Source organism: Lygodium microphyllum, chromosome 8 (assembly GCF_053477565.2).
Source record: "Lygodium microphyllum isolate KBCC chromosome 8, Lygodium_microphyllum_v1.1.10, whole genome shotgun sequence".
In the NCBI taxonomy this organism is placed as follows: domain Eukaryota; kingdom Viridiplantae; phylum Streptophyta; class Polypodiopsida; order Schizaeales; family Lygodiaceae; genus Lygodium; species Lygodium microphyllum.
In genome coordinates, this window is record NC_141142.1 from 99,505,289 (window position 1) to 99,527,121 (window position 21,833).

Consider the following 21,833-nt stretch of genomic DNA (forward strand, 5'->3'; position numbering starts at 1 on the left):
TCAATGAGAGCAAGAAGTTGTAGAATATTATGTGTAGAAGCTCTTATTGTGTGTGTAAATGCATGAAGTATGAATTTGATTACTCAAAGGGTGTGTATTTATATCTTTCATCAAGATTGTACCCCCTCTTGAAAATGGTGGGCTAACATCTTGTTAATTGAAGGTAGGTGACTTAGTAAGACTATTACACACATCAAATATAATAGAAACTTAATTTAGAGTTGTCAATTCATTTAAAGGAACGACCATTACAAACAATTTGAAATTTCATACAAACTTCTTTGGAGTTGTCAACACTTAAAAGGCACGACCATGTCTCCAAAAAAGATATTTGTTTCTAGTTTTCATACAACTTCAAATTTCATACAAACTTCTTTGGAGTTGTAAATTCACTTAAAGGCACGACCATGTCTCCAAAAAAGGTTTTTGTTTCTAGTTTTCAAATCTCCTCAAGATATTCCACACACATGCAGACTCCTCATCTAGCTCCCCCTTGTCACCTAAAAGAGCATGTTTCCATGTAATCCTATATTGCAAGAATTCTTTGTTTGTGCGAACATCTTCCTTGTTTGTATAAAATGTAGATGAGGAATCGATTAGACACCAAAGCATGTCATCTATATGCGTTCTTTGTGTAAACGACCAAGAAGATCTCAAGGGTCTAATTTGAAGGTTGAAGAACCCTGCAAAGGTGGGTTTATCCTTCATGAAGGGTAGAAAATAAAATTTCCCTTCAAAATAAGGATACATGTTAGATAAAAAGAGTTGTGCACCCTTCCAATCTCCTCACAAAGAAATCGAGGTTTGAAGTTTTTAGGACAACCAAATGGCTATGTTTGAGATGGGGTTTCATAGCACAATCAAATATAGGTATGCTTGCCTAGAGATAAGGGGAAAATGGCTGAAGAAGCCTAACAAATATGGGCAATGATTATAAGAGTGGTAATGAAGGGGGTTTGGATTGTTATAGGAATGGTAGAGTCCAAGGAAAAGTTAGATAGGAAGAAAAAATCATTGATGCTGCTTTCGAAGTGTGGCCTAGGGAAGTCAAGGCTATGGTGAGGTTTTTTAGAGGGCATAATTATGTCTTCAACTTTGTTGCATGTGCTTTTTCAAAATGCCAAATCTTCAAGAATATTGTAAATATTTTTGTGCCTTTATTAATATAACACAAAAATGGAGGTTTTAGGATAGGGGCTAGCCCTTCAAATCAATAATTCAAGCTATCCTTCAAGTTCTAGGAGTGATCTCAAGCACCTCAGAAAGCTCTTTTTATTGTAATGCGTGCCTTTTGACATTTATTAGAGAGTTGGGGGCATCGCTGGAACATCGAAAGGGTCCATCATATAGAAGGATAGGGCATCACAAAGTGGCATAGTTAAGGGGGAATTGATCTGGAGACATTTTGTAAAATGCACTCATCCACTCGTCCACTCGTCCACCAGTGCTACCGAGTGAGCTACCGCCTCAAAAAGCTCTTATTGTAGGATGAAAATGATGGACATTGGAGATATATGTAAACTATAAGGTGTTTTTTTGTCAAACCTTGGAGTATGCAAAGGTTTTGTGTAATGCGAAAGTAAAAAGCACAAATGTAGTGACCGATGACCGTTGATTTAGTGGACTACGTTCTTGAGCCAAGTCAATAACAGAAGACACGCGCACGGCCAGAAAGGAAGGTTTAAAACAGAAACAGACACAGAAACACACACACACACACACACACACAGGTTCTCTTTAATTCCTAGAAAACCTGCAGCAGACCTCTCCTTTTGCTCGATTCCGCCATCGCCGATCTACCGGGAGCCTGCACACCAAGGTACTCTGCCTGCCTGCCTGTGTGTGTGTCTCTCTCTCTCTCTCTCTCTCTCTCTCTCCGCTTTTGTCGCCGTAGCTTCGCAGTAGTTCAACTCCCTGCTCGTTTTTCCCGTCCGAAACCCTAACGCATCTCCCACAGCCGCACCTCTCAAGCACGTAAATGTGCTCGCCTTCATGCGGCTCTCGAACATCCCTCTGATTGTCGTCGGTAGAAAACGTACGTATGATTCTTCTGCAGAACGGTTTTGGTTAGCAGAAACGCACGTGTGAATCCTCGTTTGTCCTTTCCTCTCGTTTGTGCCTTGCCATCGATTTCATGCCCGCTCCTTGTCATATCCAACTCATGCAGTAAAAGTAAGCGCCCAGCGCCCTTGATGCGAGTTGCAGTGGCTCTCACAAGTTTCTGATTGACTACTCGAAGCCTCTCTCTCATCCAATGGCAGGATAAGGTCCATCGCTGTACCTTACGATAACAAGCTCCTGGAGTAAGTTACACGCACGCCTTGGCAACGAGGGACTTCTTCCACAAACCTCTGCCCATCCTTGCGCTCCGTTTAGAAGCATTTCTGGAGCCATTTCACCCTATAATCTTCACATATGCTTACCACGTTGGGAACAAGAAAAGGGCCGAGTTTGTACTGGCATGCGTTTGCTTGAATTTTTATCAAACGACTTGCCTGGTTTGAAGGTCTTTGGTGTGTGGCTATGAGGTTTAGGTCGTGGATGCGTTACTCAGCTTGTACTGTCTCAGGATCTGTAATAGCTTATCATTCTCAAAAGTTTTGAGTATGAGATGTATAATTCAGAATCTGTGCAGGTGCTAATGTAGATGATTATTGTCTCGGGTCAGCTGTTCTTATTTGGTATCCTATGACAATGTGTAGGAGCTTCATTCAGTAAATAAGAGCTGCAAAGGATCAGGGGAAGACACTTTTCAAATCTAGAAGGCGTGCCAGGTGGAAATGCGAAATAACTGCATTAAATATCAACAGAGTTTGTTCAGTTGAAAGGTGCAAGCATGGGGAATTGTTGTGGCTGCCATCAGCAGGAGGAAAAGCCTCCAATTTTACCGAACCATCCTGCAACAAATGGAAAGTCAGGTACACCTTAATTTTGTCCAGTCATGTCACAGAAATTGTAGGCAAGTCACGTACACCTTAATTTTGTCCAGGCATGTCCAGTCATGTCACAGAAATTGTATTGCTTGCAAAAGAGATACAATACTCCCTAACACGAACATGGCAGCACAGTGTACATGTGTAATTGATTCATGGTTATTCAAAACTGAACTGTCGTAGAACTTGTTCAACTATTGTAGGTAACACTGGTGCGCATAGGGATTCAGCAACCAAAATCGCTGCTGCTCAGAGTGTGCAGCCCATAGAAGCACCTTGTATACCTCTAGATGAACTCAAAGAGGCAACTGATAACTTTGGTGGTAAGGCTTTGATTGGTGAAGGCTCATATGGCCGAGTGTACTTTGCAACAATTCAAGGACAAGCTGCTGCAATAAAAAAGCTTGATTTGAATAATCAGCAAGAATCTGATAATGATTTTCTGGCACAGGTAAGCCGCAGTTCTGTTCTAGTTTGTGGTGTCAGGGCAAAATATAGGCCAATACTTTTACTTTTTTGGTTTTATACACTACCTCTGGTCTTTACTATAGTTCATTGGGGATTAAAGAGATCATTGTGCCGCAGGTATCCAGGGTCTCAAGGTTAAAGCATGAGAATGTCGTGGAGCTTGTTGGATACTGCATTGATGGGAACTTGCGTATCCTTGCTTATGAGTTTGCAACAATGGGATCTTTGCATGATATTTTACATGGTGATGATCTCAAGATTCAGTTTGAAATATTATGAATGTGTGTGTTTCTATCTGCTTTGGCAGGATTTTGTAGAGAGTCTTTTGAAGCTTCTTCTTGATAGAGTATGGACAATTTACAGGTCGGAAAGGTGTGCAAGGTGCTCAACCAGGTCCTGTTCTTGATTGGATGCAGCGAGTGAAGATTGCTGTCAATGCAGCAAGGGGCTTAGAGTATCTTCATGAGAAAGTGCAGCCCTCCATCATTCATCGTGACATTAGATCAAGCAATGTTCTACTTTTTGATGACTTCACAGCAAAAATTGCAGATTTCAATCTCTCCAATCAGGCTCCAGACATGGCAGCTCGCCTACATTCTACACGTGTGTTGGGAACGTTTGGTTATCATGCCCCTGAGTGAGTTTTTTTTGGGTGTTTTTGATTATACAACTAGTGTCTCTGTCTAGATCTAATTATTCATGTTCTGATCCGTTTTGGAATGGTCTAGCATTGTTTTTATCCCATCTATTCCCCATGCTCCAATCACTCGAATTTTAATGCATGATTCATATTCCTAGGGTTTTTCTTTTGAAGTAAACAGTATGATTGCAAGATTCCTTAATTGAATGACTTGCAAGGAAGTATTATATGTTTTCATGATGTGGTCAATTCTGGGATCGATGATGGCTCATTCCAACTGCATAATGGAAATAATTGCCAAGCCTTAGCAAGTGTTGAAGTGGCTGGTCATTATGTAAAATGCCATTCTCAAAGATAAACATATGGGTTCATGTTGAATGAGCAGCTATGATGTGTTGCTATATCTGGTGCAAGGAACCAAATAATTTCTGACTGACAACTGTATGGAGCATTTGTTGTTGAATTTATGGTTGTGTTCAGATAATTGATTATACCTATGTTTTTTTCTTTCAGGTATGCAATGACTGGTCAGCTTACTCAGAAAAGTGATGTGTACAGTTTTGGTGTGGTACTGCTTGAGCTGCTTACTGGAAGAAAACCTGTAGATCACACTATGCCTCGAGGACAACAGAGCTTGGTTACTTGGGTGAGAGGGTTTTACTAAACTACGATCATGTTTTTATGCTTGAGTAATTATGCTGCCGAGTTTACAACTTGTTCCTCACGCAGGCAACTCCACGATTAAGTGAAGACAAAGTGAAGCAGTGTGTTGATCCCAAGCTGAAAACTGACTATCCACCAAAGGCTGTTGCCAAGGTAAGCAATCCTTGAGTTAATTTTCTCAGCTGTACCTTTTATCATGAGGTTGTGACATTATGTAACGTGCTAAGATTATCAGAAATTTACTTTTTGAGCTTTCTCTAGAAGTTCATAGAAAGAGAAATCTAAGGATAATATTGTATTTTATCTCATGTTGCAAGTGTAGAAAGGCTTTATGTTTGTGTCCTTCCATTGCCTTGGTTAAAGAGAAATATCTCTCATGATATTGCCTCAATTTATGAGAGGACTAGTTTAAGATTTTGAAGTTGTGTATTATTGTCTTTAGGGTAGTCAAGTATGATCCGTTCGATCCATCTAGTCCGTGGACTTAGTACGGTACTGAACGTATACAAAAAAATACCGGATAAAATTGGGTGTTTCGTACGGTCATTAAAAATTACATAGAAAATTAAGGGTTAGGCTACTAAATATTACTTGTTTTAACATGAGGGTGGCTATCCATGAGATAGATTGTCACAAGGCATTATCCATCCAATACTAATAGAGTTTATAAACCACAAATGCCTTTGCTTTTGTTTTCAACAATGAGTCATGAGTATGATGAGAGGTTGATACAAAATGTAAATCCAAGACTCTAGCTACAAGTAACCAAGATCCAATTTCATTTATAAGGTTGAAAACATGTACAATGGATAAAAAAAGAAGCTAGTTGTAATGATGGATCAAGATCTATGAATCATGGTATGGCAAGTCACAAGTATCAAGTGACAAGTACAAAAAGCACTAAACATAAAAAGAAACTTAAGGCTAAGACTCAAGGTGAGCTATGTGTAATGTGAAGACGTAATGACGTCGTGAAGAGGCCTTGACATGGTGATAGGGGTAAAGAATATAGAGATATAGGTAGAGATAGGGCAAGGAAAAGAAGAGGTAAAGTAAGAGAAAATAGGAATAGAGCTACACATAAGGGATGAGACACAAGAGGAAGAGGAGGATCTAGACTTAGAGAGAAGTGGATAGAGGAGATGTGAGAGGAGTATAGATGCTTGTAAGAGAGGTAGAAGGGAAGGAGGTGGTAAATGAGAAAGTTGTGAGGGTACTGCAAGTGGTACGGGTATAAAGCGACCTAGGTGGTGCAAGTGTGTGGTGTAAGTGGCAAGTTTAGGTAGATAGTGTAAGCCTTGATGGTGCAAATGCAAGTCCTAGGTGGGTGGTGCAAGTCAGGAGGATAGTGCAAGTGGTGCAAACCTAGTGGTGCAAGTGGCAAGTGTAGGTAGGTAGTATAAGCCTAGGTGGTGTAAATGCAAGTCCTAGGTGGGTGGTGCAAGTTGAGGGAAGTACAAGTGGTGCAAACCTAGTGGTGTAAGTGGATGGTGTAAGTGATAAGTGGATTAATGTAATGTATGTGTGGACTGTGAATTTTGAATGTGAGTGAACTAAAAATGTGAGTATGAACTATGATGATGATGATCTTTTAGTGTAAAGGAACTTTAAATCTAGGTAGAAGGATCCTAACTATCAAATGGCAACAAGCAATAACCAACTAAACAACGAAATAATGACCATGTATTTGATTCTTATATTATGTATTTTGAGTGTTTTGAGTTTTGATTACTTTCATTCTTTAATGCATGTACAATCAAAGAACTATGATAAGCATGATGTATGTTTAATCCACAATAGTATGACACAAATTGTTCATTCATGTAAGAAAAGTTTGATTTTTGAGTTTTTGCCTTATCTTTCGTATTTTGTATTTTGAGTTTGGAGTTTTTTGAGTTTTGCTCACTTTTTTTTCTTCAATGCTTCCACCGTCAATTATCCACAATAAGAAAGTTGCATTTACAACATTGATACACAGATTGATTAAGTAAAGAGTTGAGTTTTGAATTTTGTGTTTTGTATTTTTTTGGCTTTAATACACACACACAAACCAACAAGCTTGACAAGCATAATGTATCTTCAATCCACAAAAATATCACATGATTTGTTTAAGCAATAAAAGTTTGAGTTTTGAGTTTTTGCGTTTTGCATTTTTTTATTGCTTTCGCTTCAATACACACACAACCCAACAAGCATGATGCATCTTTAACCCACAAAAATGTCATATGGTTTGTTTAAGCAAGAAAAGTTTGAGTTTTGAGTTTTGAGTTTTTGCAAGCTTTCGCTTCAATACACACACAATCCAACAAGCATGATGCATCTTTAATTCACAAAAATGTCACATGGTTTCCAACGAACTAATTCCTTCCAAGTTGGCCTTCCTAACCTAACCGTACGGGTTTGGAAATGCTAGCCACATACGCGGATGATGATACTCCATCGATCCTATCTACGCCCATTCACGAGCCTTCTATTTTGCTACATAGTAGGAGTGTGAGAACATCGGTGGTTGTACCGTCTTAGTGTCAAAGTGAAGCAATGTGGAAGCGTATGAGAGAGAGAGAGAGAGAGAGAGAGAGAGAGAGAGAGAGAGAGAGAGAGAGAGAGAGAGAGAGAGAGAGAGAGAGAGAGAGAGAGAGAGAGAGAGAGAGAGAGAGAGAGAGAGAGAGAGAGAGAGAGAGAGAGACGGGTGTAGAGAGAATGTCTACGTATGTCTCCAACCCGAAGATCTCACTCCGAGAACCTCAAGGGTTGTCTCTACGGTTTGCAGTTTGAAAACTAAGAGCATAGCTGTGAAAGAGTGGAAACTGGGGCCAATAAAGAGGCCGCAGGAAAAACAATAAATAATGTAGATCGGTTGCATTGAATGTAGCCAATTGGACAGAAAACTGCTCAACCTGTACAGTCTCGTCCATTGTCTGACCTGACATGTCTCCTATCCAGCTTGGCACCTGCTGATGTCAGCTACCATGTGGACTGCTTGTTGCACTTGCATGTCTAGGGAATGTCAATCTCTAACACTCGCTCTCAGACCTTATACTTGGCGGAAATGTAAGAGATTTGGAGTGTTGTCGAAGTAAAGCTTGAGGAAGTGTCTTTGTAAATAAGTTGGCAAGATTGTTCTGTCTTGCAACAGACTGGGGAAATAGTCTCATCTAGAATCTTCTCTCGAATGAAATGATATTGGTTCTCAATATGCTTCATCCGAGCATGAAACATAGGGTTCTTGGCGAAGGCAATGCAACTCTCATTGTCGCATTGAAAAATAGTAGGATCTTGTTGTAAGTAGCCAAGCTCTGTTAGCGATCAGAGCTAGGCAGTCCAGTCGGACTGTACAGTCGGATTGTGCCACATGGTAGTCCAACCTGGTACAGTATAGTCGGCTGCATTTAATGCAACCGACCTGCAGTTATTTTGAGCCCAGTTTTTGGCTATTTACAGCCGGGATTCCAGCAGTCTTCTACACTCTTCTGCTCGCAGATTGAGGTGAACAATAGGTTACATCGTCGAGGTGGAGACACCAGTCCAGCGCACTGCGCCCGTGTACATATCTGCATATCTTTGTATTCAGCACACTTTATACAACAGATCATCATCTTCCACTGTCTCTTTCTCTCTCTTCTCTCTGCGTTCTCTCTCTCTCAGTCCTATGCTTCTGCATTGCTGCACTCTGACATGGTATCAGAGCAGTGTAGAAGGGCTGACTAAGTGAAGAACCAACTTGAAGAGGAGTTTCCATTGCGACACAAGGCTGCGTTTTCAGCGTTTGAGGGCAAGCAGGAGGGCTGCGCCTCGAAACAAGGCTGAAGCGAGCGTGGGCGCGCGGGAAAGGAGTCCAGGTGGTGGATTTGCTACTGTTTATTGCTGTTTGATGAGGAGGAAGTTTGAGTTTTCAGCTTTCAAGTGCAGGTTTTGCTTTTTCATCGCCTCCGGTGGGGGAAGAAGTTTCGGGACGCGGAAGAGCCCTAGCACGCTGCGTTTTCACAGTCAGAGGGGGCTGCTTTTGCAGTTGTGAAGGCATTACAGGTGAAGATGTCTACAGAGATTGACTTAGAGTTCTAGACGATCATGGACCGCCGGACGGTGTCTGTCTTACCGGCTCTCTCGCAGATCAGAAGCTCGATGGCGACAATTACCGCATCTGGTACGTGATGATGTTGGCCATTCTTGAGTCCTACGATTTGGCGGAGCTTGTACAGGAGATCGACCGGCCCTTGGTGAGAGACGAGTCCAAACTCTCTTTTGATGCTCGTGCGGAGTTGGCCAAGGCACAGTCTCACTGGGACAAACTGAATGCCCGGATTCGTTCCTTTCTTTTTCTGTCTTGTACTACAACCGTGATAGCTCACATCGAGCACTTGACGGTGGCTCGGGAGATATGGTTGGAGCTTGATCAAATGTATAACCGGATGACACTTATGAAGCAGGTTTCTTTGGAGGTACAAATGCGGACCTTATCCATGAACAAGTCTTCTTCGTTACGGGAGCACGTCAACAAGCTTAGACAGCTTCAAATGTAGGTTCAGAATGCGGGGAAGCCGATTTCCTCCGAAGACATGGCGATCACACTATTGTCCTAGTTGCCGCCATGATTTGGTGCTTTTTACTCCGCCCTTATTACTTTGGGGCGAGAGTCCACTCTTCGTTGGGAAGAGTTGGTTCCTATGGTCTTGGACCAAGAGGAACAACTGAAGGGACAGAATGCTTTCAAGTCGGAGGCACTCACAGGTCAAGCCTCTCAGAAGAAGGGGAAGGACCAAAAGAAGAAAAAGGGGGATAATAAGTCAAAGAAAGACAAGGACAAGGACAAAGAACCCACATGCCATATTTGTGGAAAGACTGGCCATTGGAAGAAGGATTGCCCTGACAAAGATAAGAAGGACACCAACAAGAAGGACATGAAGGATTCTGGAGCGGTGTCTGCACCTTCATCAGTTGCGTTTCTTCATCTAGTTGTCATTGAGAACTCTACACCGAATGCTTCTGATGCTGCGATGACAGCTTCCCAGGCTCGAGAGTGGATCGTTGACAGTGGTGCCTCTCGGCACATGACTTCTTCATCAGATGGTGTTGCCCAGTTGCGACCTTTGTGTGGGCAGATTCTCATTGGAGATAGCTTTTCGGTGTCTATTGCAGGACGGATATTCCAGATGGACGTGGTGGTACCCATACCTCCGAGGTCTTGCATGTACCAGGTTTAGGGTATCATCTCCTGTTAGTTCATAAAATTTATTCCCTTGGACTTATGGTGGAGTTTGACAGTGATTCGGTGCGAGTCCTTGATCGTGGGTCACGGAAGGTTCTCTCATCAGGATATGAGGAGAACGGCATCTACAAATTGAAGTCTTCTACCGCCCTCTCTCCTCTTCTTCTTACCTCAGACACAGTCAGAGCTATGGCATGCTCGGTTTGGTCACCTCAACTATGATTATCTTTGGAGGGCCTCACATGGACAGCTTGTTCGAGGGTTGCCGGACATAGTGGTGAGCCAGTAACCATGCGTCTCTTGCATTTGTGGGAAACAACATAGGGATGCAATTCTCAACAAAGCTTCGCGGTGGTCTATTTCACCGCTAGTGCTTGTATCTACGGATCTTTGTGGCCCTATGAGGAACGAGTCCTTGAGAGGGAGCTCTACGTCATGTTGATCGTAGATGACTACAGCAAGATGACATGGGCCTATTTCTTGGCGTTGAAGTTAGAAGCTTTCTCCCACTTCAAGGATTGGCTTCTCTTTGAGGAGAACCGATCCGGTCGGAGATTGAAGACCTTGCGATCCAACAAGGGTGGTGAATTTGTTTCTAATGAGTTTACTCATTTTTGTGCAGATAAAGGTATTCACTAGAAGTTTGCTAACACAAACACCCCTTAAGAAAATGGCATTCTTGAACGGAAGAACCGCAGTGTGATCGAGATGGCGCGCACCATGATGGAGCACCGACAGACACCTCAGTTTCTGCGGGCCGAGGCTGTGGCTACTGCAGTCCACATCCTTAACCGATTCCCTACTTCGGCCGTTGATGGGATGACACCTTTTGAGGCTTACTTTGGGACTAAGCCTGATGTTTCTTATTTTAGGTTTTTTGGGTGTGATGCCTATGTTTACATTCCCAAGGCTCATCGTGATAAATTTGAAGCAGCTTCTCGAAAAGAGGTGTTTGTTGGTTATAGCTCTTAGTCCCAAGGCTATCGTTTATATGATCCCGTCAAGCGGGATGTGTACACTAGTCGAGATGTGTGGTTTGTGGATGTTCCGGCCATAGCAGCGGGTGAGGAGCATCCCGTGTTTGGAGATCCAGGGGAGAGTTGGGCTCCTGCGATAGTTCCTTTGGAGCCCGCGTCTTTTGATTCTGATTCTGTTTCTGATACAAAGTCTACTGTTCCACCTGTCACCCCCGAGGAGTTACCACCGGTGGATATTCCAAATTCTTCCGCTGATGGAGATAGACGAGGAGAGGTCTGGCCTACTCCTCGTTGGGCTCGTGACACGCTCCGTGATTCAGGGATCGAGGGGGTCCTTGAGGAGTGGGGACCGCAGGATGGTCCGCGGCGGTCACGGAGGCACCAGGCACATTCTATGGAGCTTGTTTGCTCTAACTATTGTTTGATGACCCGTGTTATGCAGGATCGAGAGCCCACCTCCGTGAAGGAGGCTTTACAGTCCGTACCATGGAAGAAAGCTATGGTAGCCGAGTTAGAGGCTATTGAGAGGAATGGCACTTGGTCACTCGTGCCTCGCCCCCCGAATCCGAATTAAAAGGTGATTGGTGTCAAATGGGTCTTCAAGACCAAGTACCTTAGCGATGGTTCTTTGGACAAGCACAAGGCTTGCCTTGTTGGTTTTGCACAACGCCCAGGGATTGATTGTCATGATACTTTTGCCCCCACTGCTCGTACGGCGACTATTCGAGCTATTCTTGCCTTAGCTCGCCATAGGAGATGGCCTGTCTACCAGTTGGATGTGAAGTCGGCCTCCTCAATGGTGATTTGAAGGAGGAGATCTATGTAGAACAGCTTCTTGGCTTTGGATCTTCAGATGGGCAAGTCTACAGGTTGAAGAAGGCCTTGTATGGCCTCAAGCAGGCTCCGCATGCATGGAACGAGAAGATTGATTCGTTCCTTCAGTCACAGTTGGGATATCGGCGTTCCAATGTCGATCTGCAGCTTTATGCACACACTTCCGAGGCTGGTTGTGTGCTTTTTGTGTTGTATGTTGATGATTTGATTGTCACAGGTGATCATGCACAGAAGGTCAAAGAGACGAAGGCAGCTTTACATCGGACGTTCGAGATGACGGACTTGGGTCTACTCCATTTCTTCTTGGGCCATGAGATTTATCAGTCTCAGAGGGGGATCTTCATCTCTCAACAGAGATATGTACAGGAGCTCTTGGTTTCTTTTGCGATGGAGGATTGTCGGACCATTTCTACTCCTATGGATCCGAACTGGAAGGCCACTTCCCATTCAGCTTCTCTCATGGCGGATGCTTCCCGCTATCGTCAGTTGATTGGATAATTGATTTGGCTCCTTAACACTCGTGTTGATCTTTGTTTTGTTGTTGGGCTCTTGGCAGGGCTCATGAGTGAACCTCAGACGGTGCATTGGCAGGCTGCCCAAAGGATACTTCGGTATTTGAGGGGGACATCTGATTTAGGGATTCATTATCTAGCAGGCACAGGTGGTTCAGATCTTGTACTTGCAGGTTGGAGCGACTCGGATTGGGCTGGTGATGTGGACCACAGGCGGTCTACAACAGGTTACTGTTTTACCTTGGGTGCAGGTGTTATCTCAGGAGTAGCAAGAAGCAGCCCACGGTAGCCCTTTTGTCTACTGAGGCGGGGTATCGAGCCGCGTCTTCCACCACATGTGAGGCTGTGTGGCTTCGGAGATTGTTGGAGGAGCTTGGCTGTCCCTAGACTCGTCCTACTTTGCTGCAATGCGACAATGAGAATTGCATTGCCTTAGCTCGGAATCCTGTTTTCCATGCTTGGACGAAGCACATAGAGATACAATATCACTTCATCAGAGAGAAGCTTCTGGATGAGACCATCACTGTGGAGTACTGCAAGACGGAGGACAATCTTGCAGATTTGTTTACGAAGGCGCTTCCCCAGGCTCTCCTTCGGAGCCATTCGAGATCCCTCAGGCTTCTGCCCCGCCCAGGCTCTGAGAGGGGGTGTTAGCGATCAGAGCCAGGCAGTCCAGTCGGACTGCCACGTGGCAGTCCGACCTGGTACAATACAATCGGCATGCAGCCGACCTGCAGTTATTTTGCGCCCAATTTTTGGCTATTTATAGCCGGGATTTCCAGCAGTCTCATACACTCTTCTGCTCGCAGATTACAGGTTGGAGGCTCGTGCAGATTCCGTCTCTGTTCGCAGATTTCAGACAGGAGATCGTGTAGACTACAGCGGACTTTGAGGTGAACAGCAGGTTGCATCGTCGAGGTGGAGACACGCAGTCCAGCGCACTGCGCCCGTGTACATATCTGCATATCTTTGTATTCAGCACACTTTATACAGCAGATCTTCATCTTCCATTGTCTCTTTCTCTCTCTCTTCTCTCTGCGCTCTCTCTCTCTCAGTCCTACGCTTCCGCACCGCTGCACTCTGACAAGCTCCTCCAAGAGCCTACAAAGCCATACTTTCTTACATGTAGTAGAAGTCGCTGCTCGATACTCCGCCTCAGTCGAAGATAGGACAACCTGTGGACCTTCGATGATCCACATTGCCAGCCCAATATGAATCAATCCATCCTGTAAGTACCATGTCTATAGCACCTAGACCTATTGGATAATAGATGACAAGATCAAGAGTCCCTTGTAGGAACCGCAAAATCCTCTGAGAAGCTTGCCAATGCACCATCTTGGGTCACTCATTAACTTGGCTAGTACACTTGCAGCATAACATAAGTCAACACGAGTATTAAGAAGCAAGATCAAGGAGCCAATCAACTACCTATAATGGGTAGTATGCGCCAAAAGAGAATCGGAATAAGTTATAGCCTTCCAATCGAGGTCCATAAGAGTTGTAAGAGACTTGTATCCCTCCATATCACATGTAGTCAAGAGTTCTTGTACATACCATTGTTGGGAAATAAAGATCCCCCTCAGAGTTTGATAGATCTCATGATCTAGGAAGAAATGAAGAAGTCTCATATTCGTCATCTCAAACTTCTCATGAAGTGCCGTCTTTGTTTGCTTGACCATCTAAGTATGGTCACTTGTCATAATCAGCCACATAAAGGACAAATAACACACGACCTCCACCTAAGGAGTGAACATAAAGTTGGGGGTCGGCTTTCGAATGATGATATCCCAATTTCTCTTGGAGGAACGAGTCAATCTTCTCATTCCAAGCACGGAGAGCTTGCTTAAGGCCATAGAGAGTCTTCCTTCACATGTATACCTTACCATCAGAAGAATTGAAGCTTGGAGGCTGCTCAACATAGATCTCCTTTTTCAACTCTCCATTTTAAGAAGGTAGACTTCACATCTAGCTAATGGATTGGCTATCTCTAATGGCTTGCCAAATTGTGTGAATAGTAGTTATTTGAGTTGTAGGAGCAAAAGTATCATGAAAATCAATGCTTGGGTGCCATGCAAAACCTTTAGCAACAAGGCAGACTTTGTGCTTGTCCAACGTACCGTCACTGTAGTACTCGGTCTTAAAGACCCATTTGACTCCAATAATCTTTATATGAGAAGGCTTCGATATAAGGTACCAAGTGCCATTCCTCTCAATCGACTTTAGCTTCTACTTCATCGCTCTTCGCTAATGATTATGTTGTAAAGCCTCCTTCATGTTAATGGTCTTTGGATCTTGCATGACATGAGTCATCAAACAATAATTAGTGTACACAAGCTCAGCATGGTGTCTCATTCCTTTGAAAATGCCATTGGCCATCTTGTGGTTGTCACTTCTCAAGGACTGCCTCAATCCTTGCATCACGAAGAGTGTCATGAACCCAATGAGGAGGCGGCTTGATTTTGCCTTGTTGCTTTGCGTTTGGTGAAGTTTCTGGAAGGTTCATCGGCGTCTTGGGTGCTATCGGTGAGTTTGGTGGTCGAAGAAGAGTTCTCAAGAGGCATAGGCTCCAGAGGAATAGTCATGGGAGCCCAGTTATCATCGGGATCTCCAAGAACCGCGTGTCTCTCACTCCCCTTTGAGATTGGAACTTCCACGAATCAAACATCACGGATTGTGTAGAAATCTTAACGGGATCATATAATCGATAACCTTGAGATTGCGAGCCATAGCCCACAAACACCTGTCTTCTGGAAGCCGCTTTAAATTTGTCACATTGTGTTTTCGGAATGTGAACATAGGCATCACATCTAAAACCTTGGAAATAAGAAACATCTAGCTTAGACCCAAAGTACGCCTCTTAAGAATGTAAATTGCTGTAGCCACAGCCTCAGCCTATAGACGTTGAGGTATTTGACAGTGCTTTGTCATGGTATAGGCAATCGTTGATCACACTGCGATTCTTCCGCTCCAATATGTCATTCTCGCGAGGGGTGTTTGTATTGGCAAACTCTCGGTGAATACCACGATTTGCACAAAAACGAGCGAGCTCATTAGAAACAAAATTTGCCCCCTTATCGGATCGTAAGGTCTTTAGTTTTCAACCCTATTGGTTTTCCTCAAAGAGCAATCAATTTGTAAAGTGAGAGAAAGCCTCCGACTTTAGCTTCAAGAAATGAGCCCATGTCATCTTGCTGTAACCATCCACAATTAGTATGGAATATAAGATCCCTCTAAGGGAGTGTGTCCGCATCGGTCCACAAAGATCAGTAGAAACAAGCTCCAAGGTACAGAAGACCACCTCGAAGCCTTGCTGGGAATAGCATCACGAGTTTGCTTTCCATAGATGTGGGATATACAAGACTGTTGGTTCACCACAATATTTGGCAAACCTCGAACAAGCTGTGCCTTAGACGACGCTCGAAGGTAACCAAGCATATCAAAGCTCGGATTGAGTTTGAGATGTAAGAAGAAAAGAAGTCAAGGCAGATTCTAGAAGAAAATTGTACTTATAGATTCCATTCTCCTCATATTCTAAAGAAAGAACTTGTCGCGATCCACGATCAAGAATTTGAAAAGAATCCACATCAAATTTTACCAAGAGGCCGAGGATATAAATCTTGTGTACCAAAAGTAGATGGTATCCCAAGGTCGGCACATAAGGCACCTCGGATGTATGGGCATCACCTTACCCATCTGGAATAAGATGCATGTCACCTCGTCCTTGAATAGGAATAGATGAACTATCACCAATGAGAATTTGGCCATGCGAAGGTTGCAAATGAGCAATACCTGTGGAAGGAGTCATGTGTTGGGAGGCACCATTGTTAATAATCCACTCTGGAGTGTATGGGGCCGTCAACACAAGATCAGAAGCTGTCAGGGTCAATTTCTCAACCACCTCGAAGTGGAGGAAAGCAGCTGATGAGGGAGCAGCTACCGCTTCGGAATCCTTTGAAGAGTTCTCCTTCTTATCCTTGTTGGGGCAATTCTTCTTCCAGTGACTTGTCTTGCCACAGATGTGGCAAGTGGACTTCTTTTCCTTGTCCGTCTTGGATTTGTTCTCCTTTTTCTTCTTTTGAGAGGATTGACCAACAAAGGCCTCGGATTTTGAAGCATTTACAAAATTGAGTGGACATGACAATTTGAGTTCCTACGTCTATGTTAGACTTTGACAGAGCTCATAACAAGGAGATGACAAACTGACATAATAAAATGGCAAGCTAATAGGGCCAACCTTGTAATGTGCTCGCCTATTGGCTGTCCAAGCATGCTTTAGCGGTCCATCAAGAAACGAATCTAAGCATCGCTGCTTGGTACTCCCTTGGAATGTTCCGAGGTTTGTTGCCTAGGGTTTCTTGAGTCCGCCTCGCAATGGAACGTTCGCTGCTGAACCTATTAGAATCGACCTGAACTTTGGGTTCCTAAGGGTTAAGGTCTCCTGACAACATTCTAGCATTGGGTCCTGGACATTATACTTTACGCAGAGATACTCAAGCTGAAGCAGATCCATGTCCCACTTGGTTCAAAGAGAATGGGAAACGAGAGGGATGCGTCGCTCAACCTCTTTGCTAGTAGGGCATAGTTCCATTCCAGCCCTCTAAAACGGAATGAATCGGGTTCTAATCTATCAATACCTAAAGGTGGAGCAACGGTAAAACCTTGTGAGAAGCCTCCCAGTTCTCTGGGACCACCCTACTGTAGGATAGATCCATCAGGGGTTTTGCCCACCCGCTTCCCTTGATAGGTTTTCTAATTAGGTTCTATCACATTTATGTGTGATATTCAAAATCAGCTTCCTTAATTAAGCTTTTAGGAAAATGGGGTTCATTCGCGTAATTTACAGCACTGACACGAAAACAAAGCAAGTAGTCCTTTTGTCAAACAAGTTTATTAACTTATCTTCAAGTTAATCTTTGTCTCTTGCCCATACATGAGAAATTATACATCCCTTTTGTCTTGCAGAAGTACCCAGTCTGAATCACATGGCACCATAATTTCCATCCATTATCTAGAATAGGATCTTCCAACGCCACAGACGTTGGGCTCACAGCAACCTTAAACTCTGTTTTGGACTGGCAAGGGGTGTCCAGAGCTCCACTTGACCCTAAGGAGCCTAGGAGTGAGCGGCCTAGGAGCGAAACACAATTTCCTTGGTTGGCCTTTTTACCACTCGACTTTCGGCCTGTGAATCGAGCAGTGCCCTTCTTGGGTTATTCCGCGGTGCAATCTTGGAGATAGTTCACCCATGCAAAATATAATTTCCTTGATTAATTCATTTAGGAATCAAGCACAAACAAGGCATTCAGCCCTAATATCATCTTTCAGAAAACATTCATTTATCCCCATGGCAACCTGTCATCACAGACCTCTGCCAGCATTTACCATCAATCATAAGCACTTGGAATAATCATCCAAACCACAATCCAACAATTAGTTGAATGTAAAAGCATTTAGGGTGTTATTCGATCAACCAACGAAAATAATGGTATTCTTTCCAAACATTGCAAGACTAGTCGCGATAACCTTTCCAACGCATATTCGCTCTCCCCCTTGGGATCAAGAGCCATACTATGTAGAATTTTAACTTGACTTTATCTTCCTTTGAATGAGTGTGAGACAAATTTATACGATGCAAGACCATCTTTCAATGTAAAATAATTCTCGAATTTATTGTGTAGATTGTACTCAATTCATGGTTTGGTAGCACAAGGTAAACTTTTTAACGGTTATTTAATTGCGAAACCTTCATAGGAATGGGTGCAAGACTTTAATGCAAGATCATTTCATGTACCATTGATGTATGTTTCATATAATCTTTCCCCATGCATGTATCATCTATGAACCTTAAACAATACTATCCTAGGTAAAGACTAATTCGAAGACTTATCGATGCTTGATACTTCAGAGCCTTATATGCTACTTATGCTATGCATGGATTCTAACGCATAACAACGTGAAGTAATCTACTTCTCTTGATATATGCACTTCGCAAACTCCATCTTCGAATACTTGAGATGAAATTTATCCTTTTCAGTGTCCTATTCTTGTGCGGCATAGTACGGCCCTAGCGTATCTCATGCGGAAATCAAGCAAGCATTCATCAATTTGGAAATACTTTACTTACGATTGATACGGCAGTTGGATTGGTAGTGATGCCCTCGCCGGAGGCTTCGTTGCTTGTTGAGGGATTGCTATCTGCGCGTGACAATTTTCGCTTGGGGGCCATGACCTTCTTCTCTTTTAGATGCAACTCAACAGTCACTTGCTCGAGAAGAGGGGCAATTGGGGAAGATCGGCCCGCGGGTTAGGGGATAAGCTCGGGGAAAAGGAAAAGGAGAATATGCGTGTGGCCACCCTCTAGGGAGGGGAAGAGAAGGAGAACCTTCTGGAGGGTTCTCTCTCTCTCTCTCCCTCTCTCTTCCTCTTTGTCACCTGTCCCTTTTGAATGGCGGCGGTGCTGCTGACAGGTGAGAATATCCTTGGCCTCAAGTCGATGTCGGGTAAAATGGCCGACCTTTTGACAATATTGATAAAACTGAAAATTTGATAGGCTGATCTGCATTAATGAAACATAAGGTGAGAGACCAGAATAAAGGTCTAATATTGGTGAAATGCTAGGAAATCCTGCTGCACTATAGCTTCATTCCAATCATGTACTGGTTCTGAGATTGCTAGAACAGAGGTACACGCCTACTGAACTGAAAGCATGGTGGTGTGGGGTTGATCTCAATGGCAGAGCGAAGCCAAGAAAATGAACAGGCTGAACTTAGACTGCTTAGCTTCCATGCAGCTCAGCCGTACTCAAGTTATATTGTCATCCTAATTGTCTTATTTGGATTGGATACTGCAACACTTGAAGGGGCTTGGAGAGCAGCTCCCTGCATTGGGTTCCATGTTGCCCAAGTGCACTCAAGCTACTGTCATCCTAACTGTCTCATTTGGATGTGAAACTACAACACCTGAAGTGGCTTGCAGAGCAGCTCCCTGCATAACCTTGTTGCCTTTAGAAAGGAAAGTAAATATTGAAGTCTGATTTATTCAATTGACGTACTCATGTGGAAGCAAACTGGGGCCTGGGCATCAGCCCTTTTGACATCTTCTGTTACATGTTTCATATAACATGTGCTCCATCTAGTCTTTTTGCAGGTTTGCAGCCCTTGCCAGGGGGGCAGTGAGTTTAAACAGCCCCCGTAAGCTTTCTGGGCAAAATTTGATTTAGGGGCATCTTTACTTGCACACGCAAGGATATTGTGCACATGGACGTGCATACACAAAAGCTACTTTGTGAAACTAACATTCTGGTTATGTTTGTGGATAAGTGGATGCTGCTGTGCCAGATATCGGAAAACACATTAGCATATGAAACTTTTACACATGTGCACATGCTTTTTCCTCTCTGAGATGAGAGTCAATGCGCCCACACAAGGGGGGCACCTCCCCTCCAAAGATTAAGTCAAGGGAGTGGGCAAGAGCCACGCTGGCATTTAAAAAAAATACACGTTTAGTATAGATTGCAAGCCGAAATAACAGCAGACCTTGATTGCATTGTGACCCTCCTCAGTTAGCGTACCAAGGGGGAGGAACATACATGGATGCACCCAGAAAGACTTAACTGGCAACCTCAAAATTATGAGCTCGAGTGTTAACTGCTTGGCCATCACTTTTGGGACTCCCTCCTCTTCTGCCCTTCATATACTTCACACCCACTCACTTCACTTCACTCACATGCTTGACTTGGAGCTATATGTTTCTTTGAAAACAGTTAATGCCGGCGTGAACATGAATTGCTCTCTTACTCTCCTAGACTCTTAATCTCAACTGATTCTCCTTCAAACATAGGTACTGCTCCTGTGGACATCAATTACCCCTACCTTTTAAAATCCGAAACATACATTGTTCTATTCTAGTTAGGTGCATGCGTGATGTGGCATGCCTGTAGCCATCTTGGACAAAGGTTTTGAAGTTTTTCCTTTTGCAGATGGCAGCCGTTGCAGCTCTGTGTGTTCAGTATGAGGCAGAGTTCCGTCCCAACATGAGCATTGTGGTAAAGGCATTGCAACCTCTGCTGACTCCAAAGTCAAATCCTGCAGTAGCTGCTGCTCCTGAACCATAAATTTGAGGGCGAAAGTGTGTGTTGTAAATTGGCCAATGATTCTTTTTTGGGGGGCCGTTATCAGTGTATCTGTTTTTTTCCTTTTGTGTGGTGATGGGTCCTTGCTGTGTCTGGTGTCAGTTCATATTTTTCTATCAGCATTTGTGTAAGGGTCAGTGCAGGGTCACAGGGTCAGGATTGCTGATGTCCAGCAGTCCAGCCTGGCTTGTAACAGTAAGGTGCATATACCAGTTACCTTCAATCACATTTTTGTAAAGTACATTATCCAAAATGGAGGAATTACCTCTTCTTTTATGTTTACTTAGGTTAGGTGGGTGTTTATGTACATGGTAGGAGTTTCAAGGGGTTACCATATACCATATGCCATATGGACATGGTTTATTTGTATAAACAGTTTTTTGGCATTTTCACAATTTGTTGCATGTGCCCTTTTGCTCATGCGAAGGGAAATAACTGGTGACTGTAGAGCTTTTTTAAAGTGCAAATCATTTTGTGGTATTTTCACAATTTGTTGCATGTGCTACTTTGCACATGCGAAGGAAAATAACCAGTGATTATATAGTTTTTTAATAATCCTTTGTTATGGTCACTTAAATAACAGATGCTGATTTTGGTGAATTGGTCAAATGTTAATGGTGCTGTGCATGCTATGTGCATAGGGTGAATAGTATTGGTGAAATGTTGTTGTGCTGTGTATGTTATGTGAAGTCTTTTGAATGTGTTTGGGAAGGATTGCTTGGGAGGAATTAATAAAAATAGTGGAGATTACTAAGCAAGAATGTACAAAGTGTTATGTACCATTGCGAGACGCCTAATGAGAAACCCAATGGATTTTTCTAGTTAGTGTGCATCTCCATCTCAAGACCACAGTGATATACTTTCCTATTTCATTATCCTTGTTTCCTCCCTTCTCTGTCCTTGTTAATTGGTGCCAATGCTGCCCCTTAATCAAAGGTCATCAGGGAAGTGGTGCAAGTTTTGGCATCAGGGAAGTGCTGCAAGTTAGTTTTGGCATTAGGGAAGCGAATCACTTTTCAGCTCTCAGCAGCTGACATTTCTAAACTTTAAGTAGAGTAATAGCAATAAATGGGTCTACTTCAGAAAAAGGTAAGTGGTTTTCGGTGGGTTTGTATTAAAAAATGTTGCGATCCTTGAATTCAATTGATTTTTGATCCAGGATATATTGTGGTGCCCATTCTAACGTAGTCATGTTCTTTCATCAAAGATGCATCCATCCTACCAAACAGGTATCCTTGAAACCTGAAAGATGCCTGCCATCTGGTGTCAGGGAGAGTTGGTTTTTGTTTTCAGACCATGGTTTTTTAAATGCTTATCATATACAAGATAATTGGAGACTTGATCGGAGGCTGTAACAAGCGTATGGAATGTAATTCATGTGAAGTGTATATCATGTTCAACCTTCCAATAGTAAATTTAAAGTGTGTACAAACCCTACTGCATCCCAATTGAGCTGGGTGCTCATTACA

General features: G+C 43.3%; 1 protein-coding gene across 2 annotated transcripts; it reads left to right on the plus strand.

Annotated features, from left to right (window-relative positions):
* The first annotated feature begins 1,660 nt into the window (after positions 1-1,660).
* Positions 1,661-20,838, plus strand: LOC148032653 (protein CYTOSOLIC ABA RECEPTOR KINASE 7-like). 2 transcript variants are annotated; one of them, XM_087683278.1, is made up of 8 exons: positions 1,661-1,819; positions 2,703-2,918; positions 3,137-3,384; positions 3,519-3,645; positions 3,765-4,038; positions 4,555-4,687; positions 4,771-4,857; positions 20,212-20,838. In XM_087683278.1, the coding sequence occupies exons 2-8, from the start codon at positions 2,837-2,839 to the stop codon at positions 20,344-20,346; spliced, it is 1,086 nt and encodes a 361-aa protein (XP_087539404.1). In that variant the 5' UTR covers positions 1,661-1,819; positions 2,703-2,836; the 3' UTR covers positions 20,347-20,838. The 2 variants fall into 2 exon arrangements, with proteins under 2 accessions (XP_087539404.1, XP_087539405.1); XM_087683279.1 differs by lacking the exon at positions 1,661-1,819 and adding an exon at positions 1,895-2,035.
* The last annotated feature ends 995 nt before the right edge of the window (positions 20,839-21,833 follow it).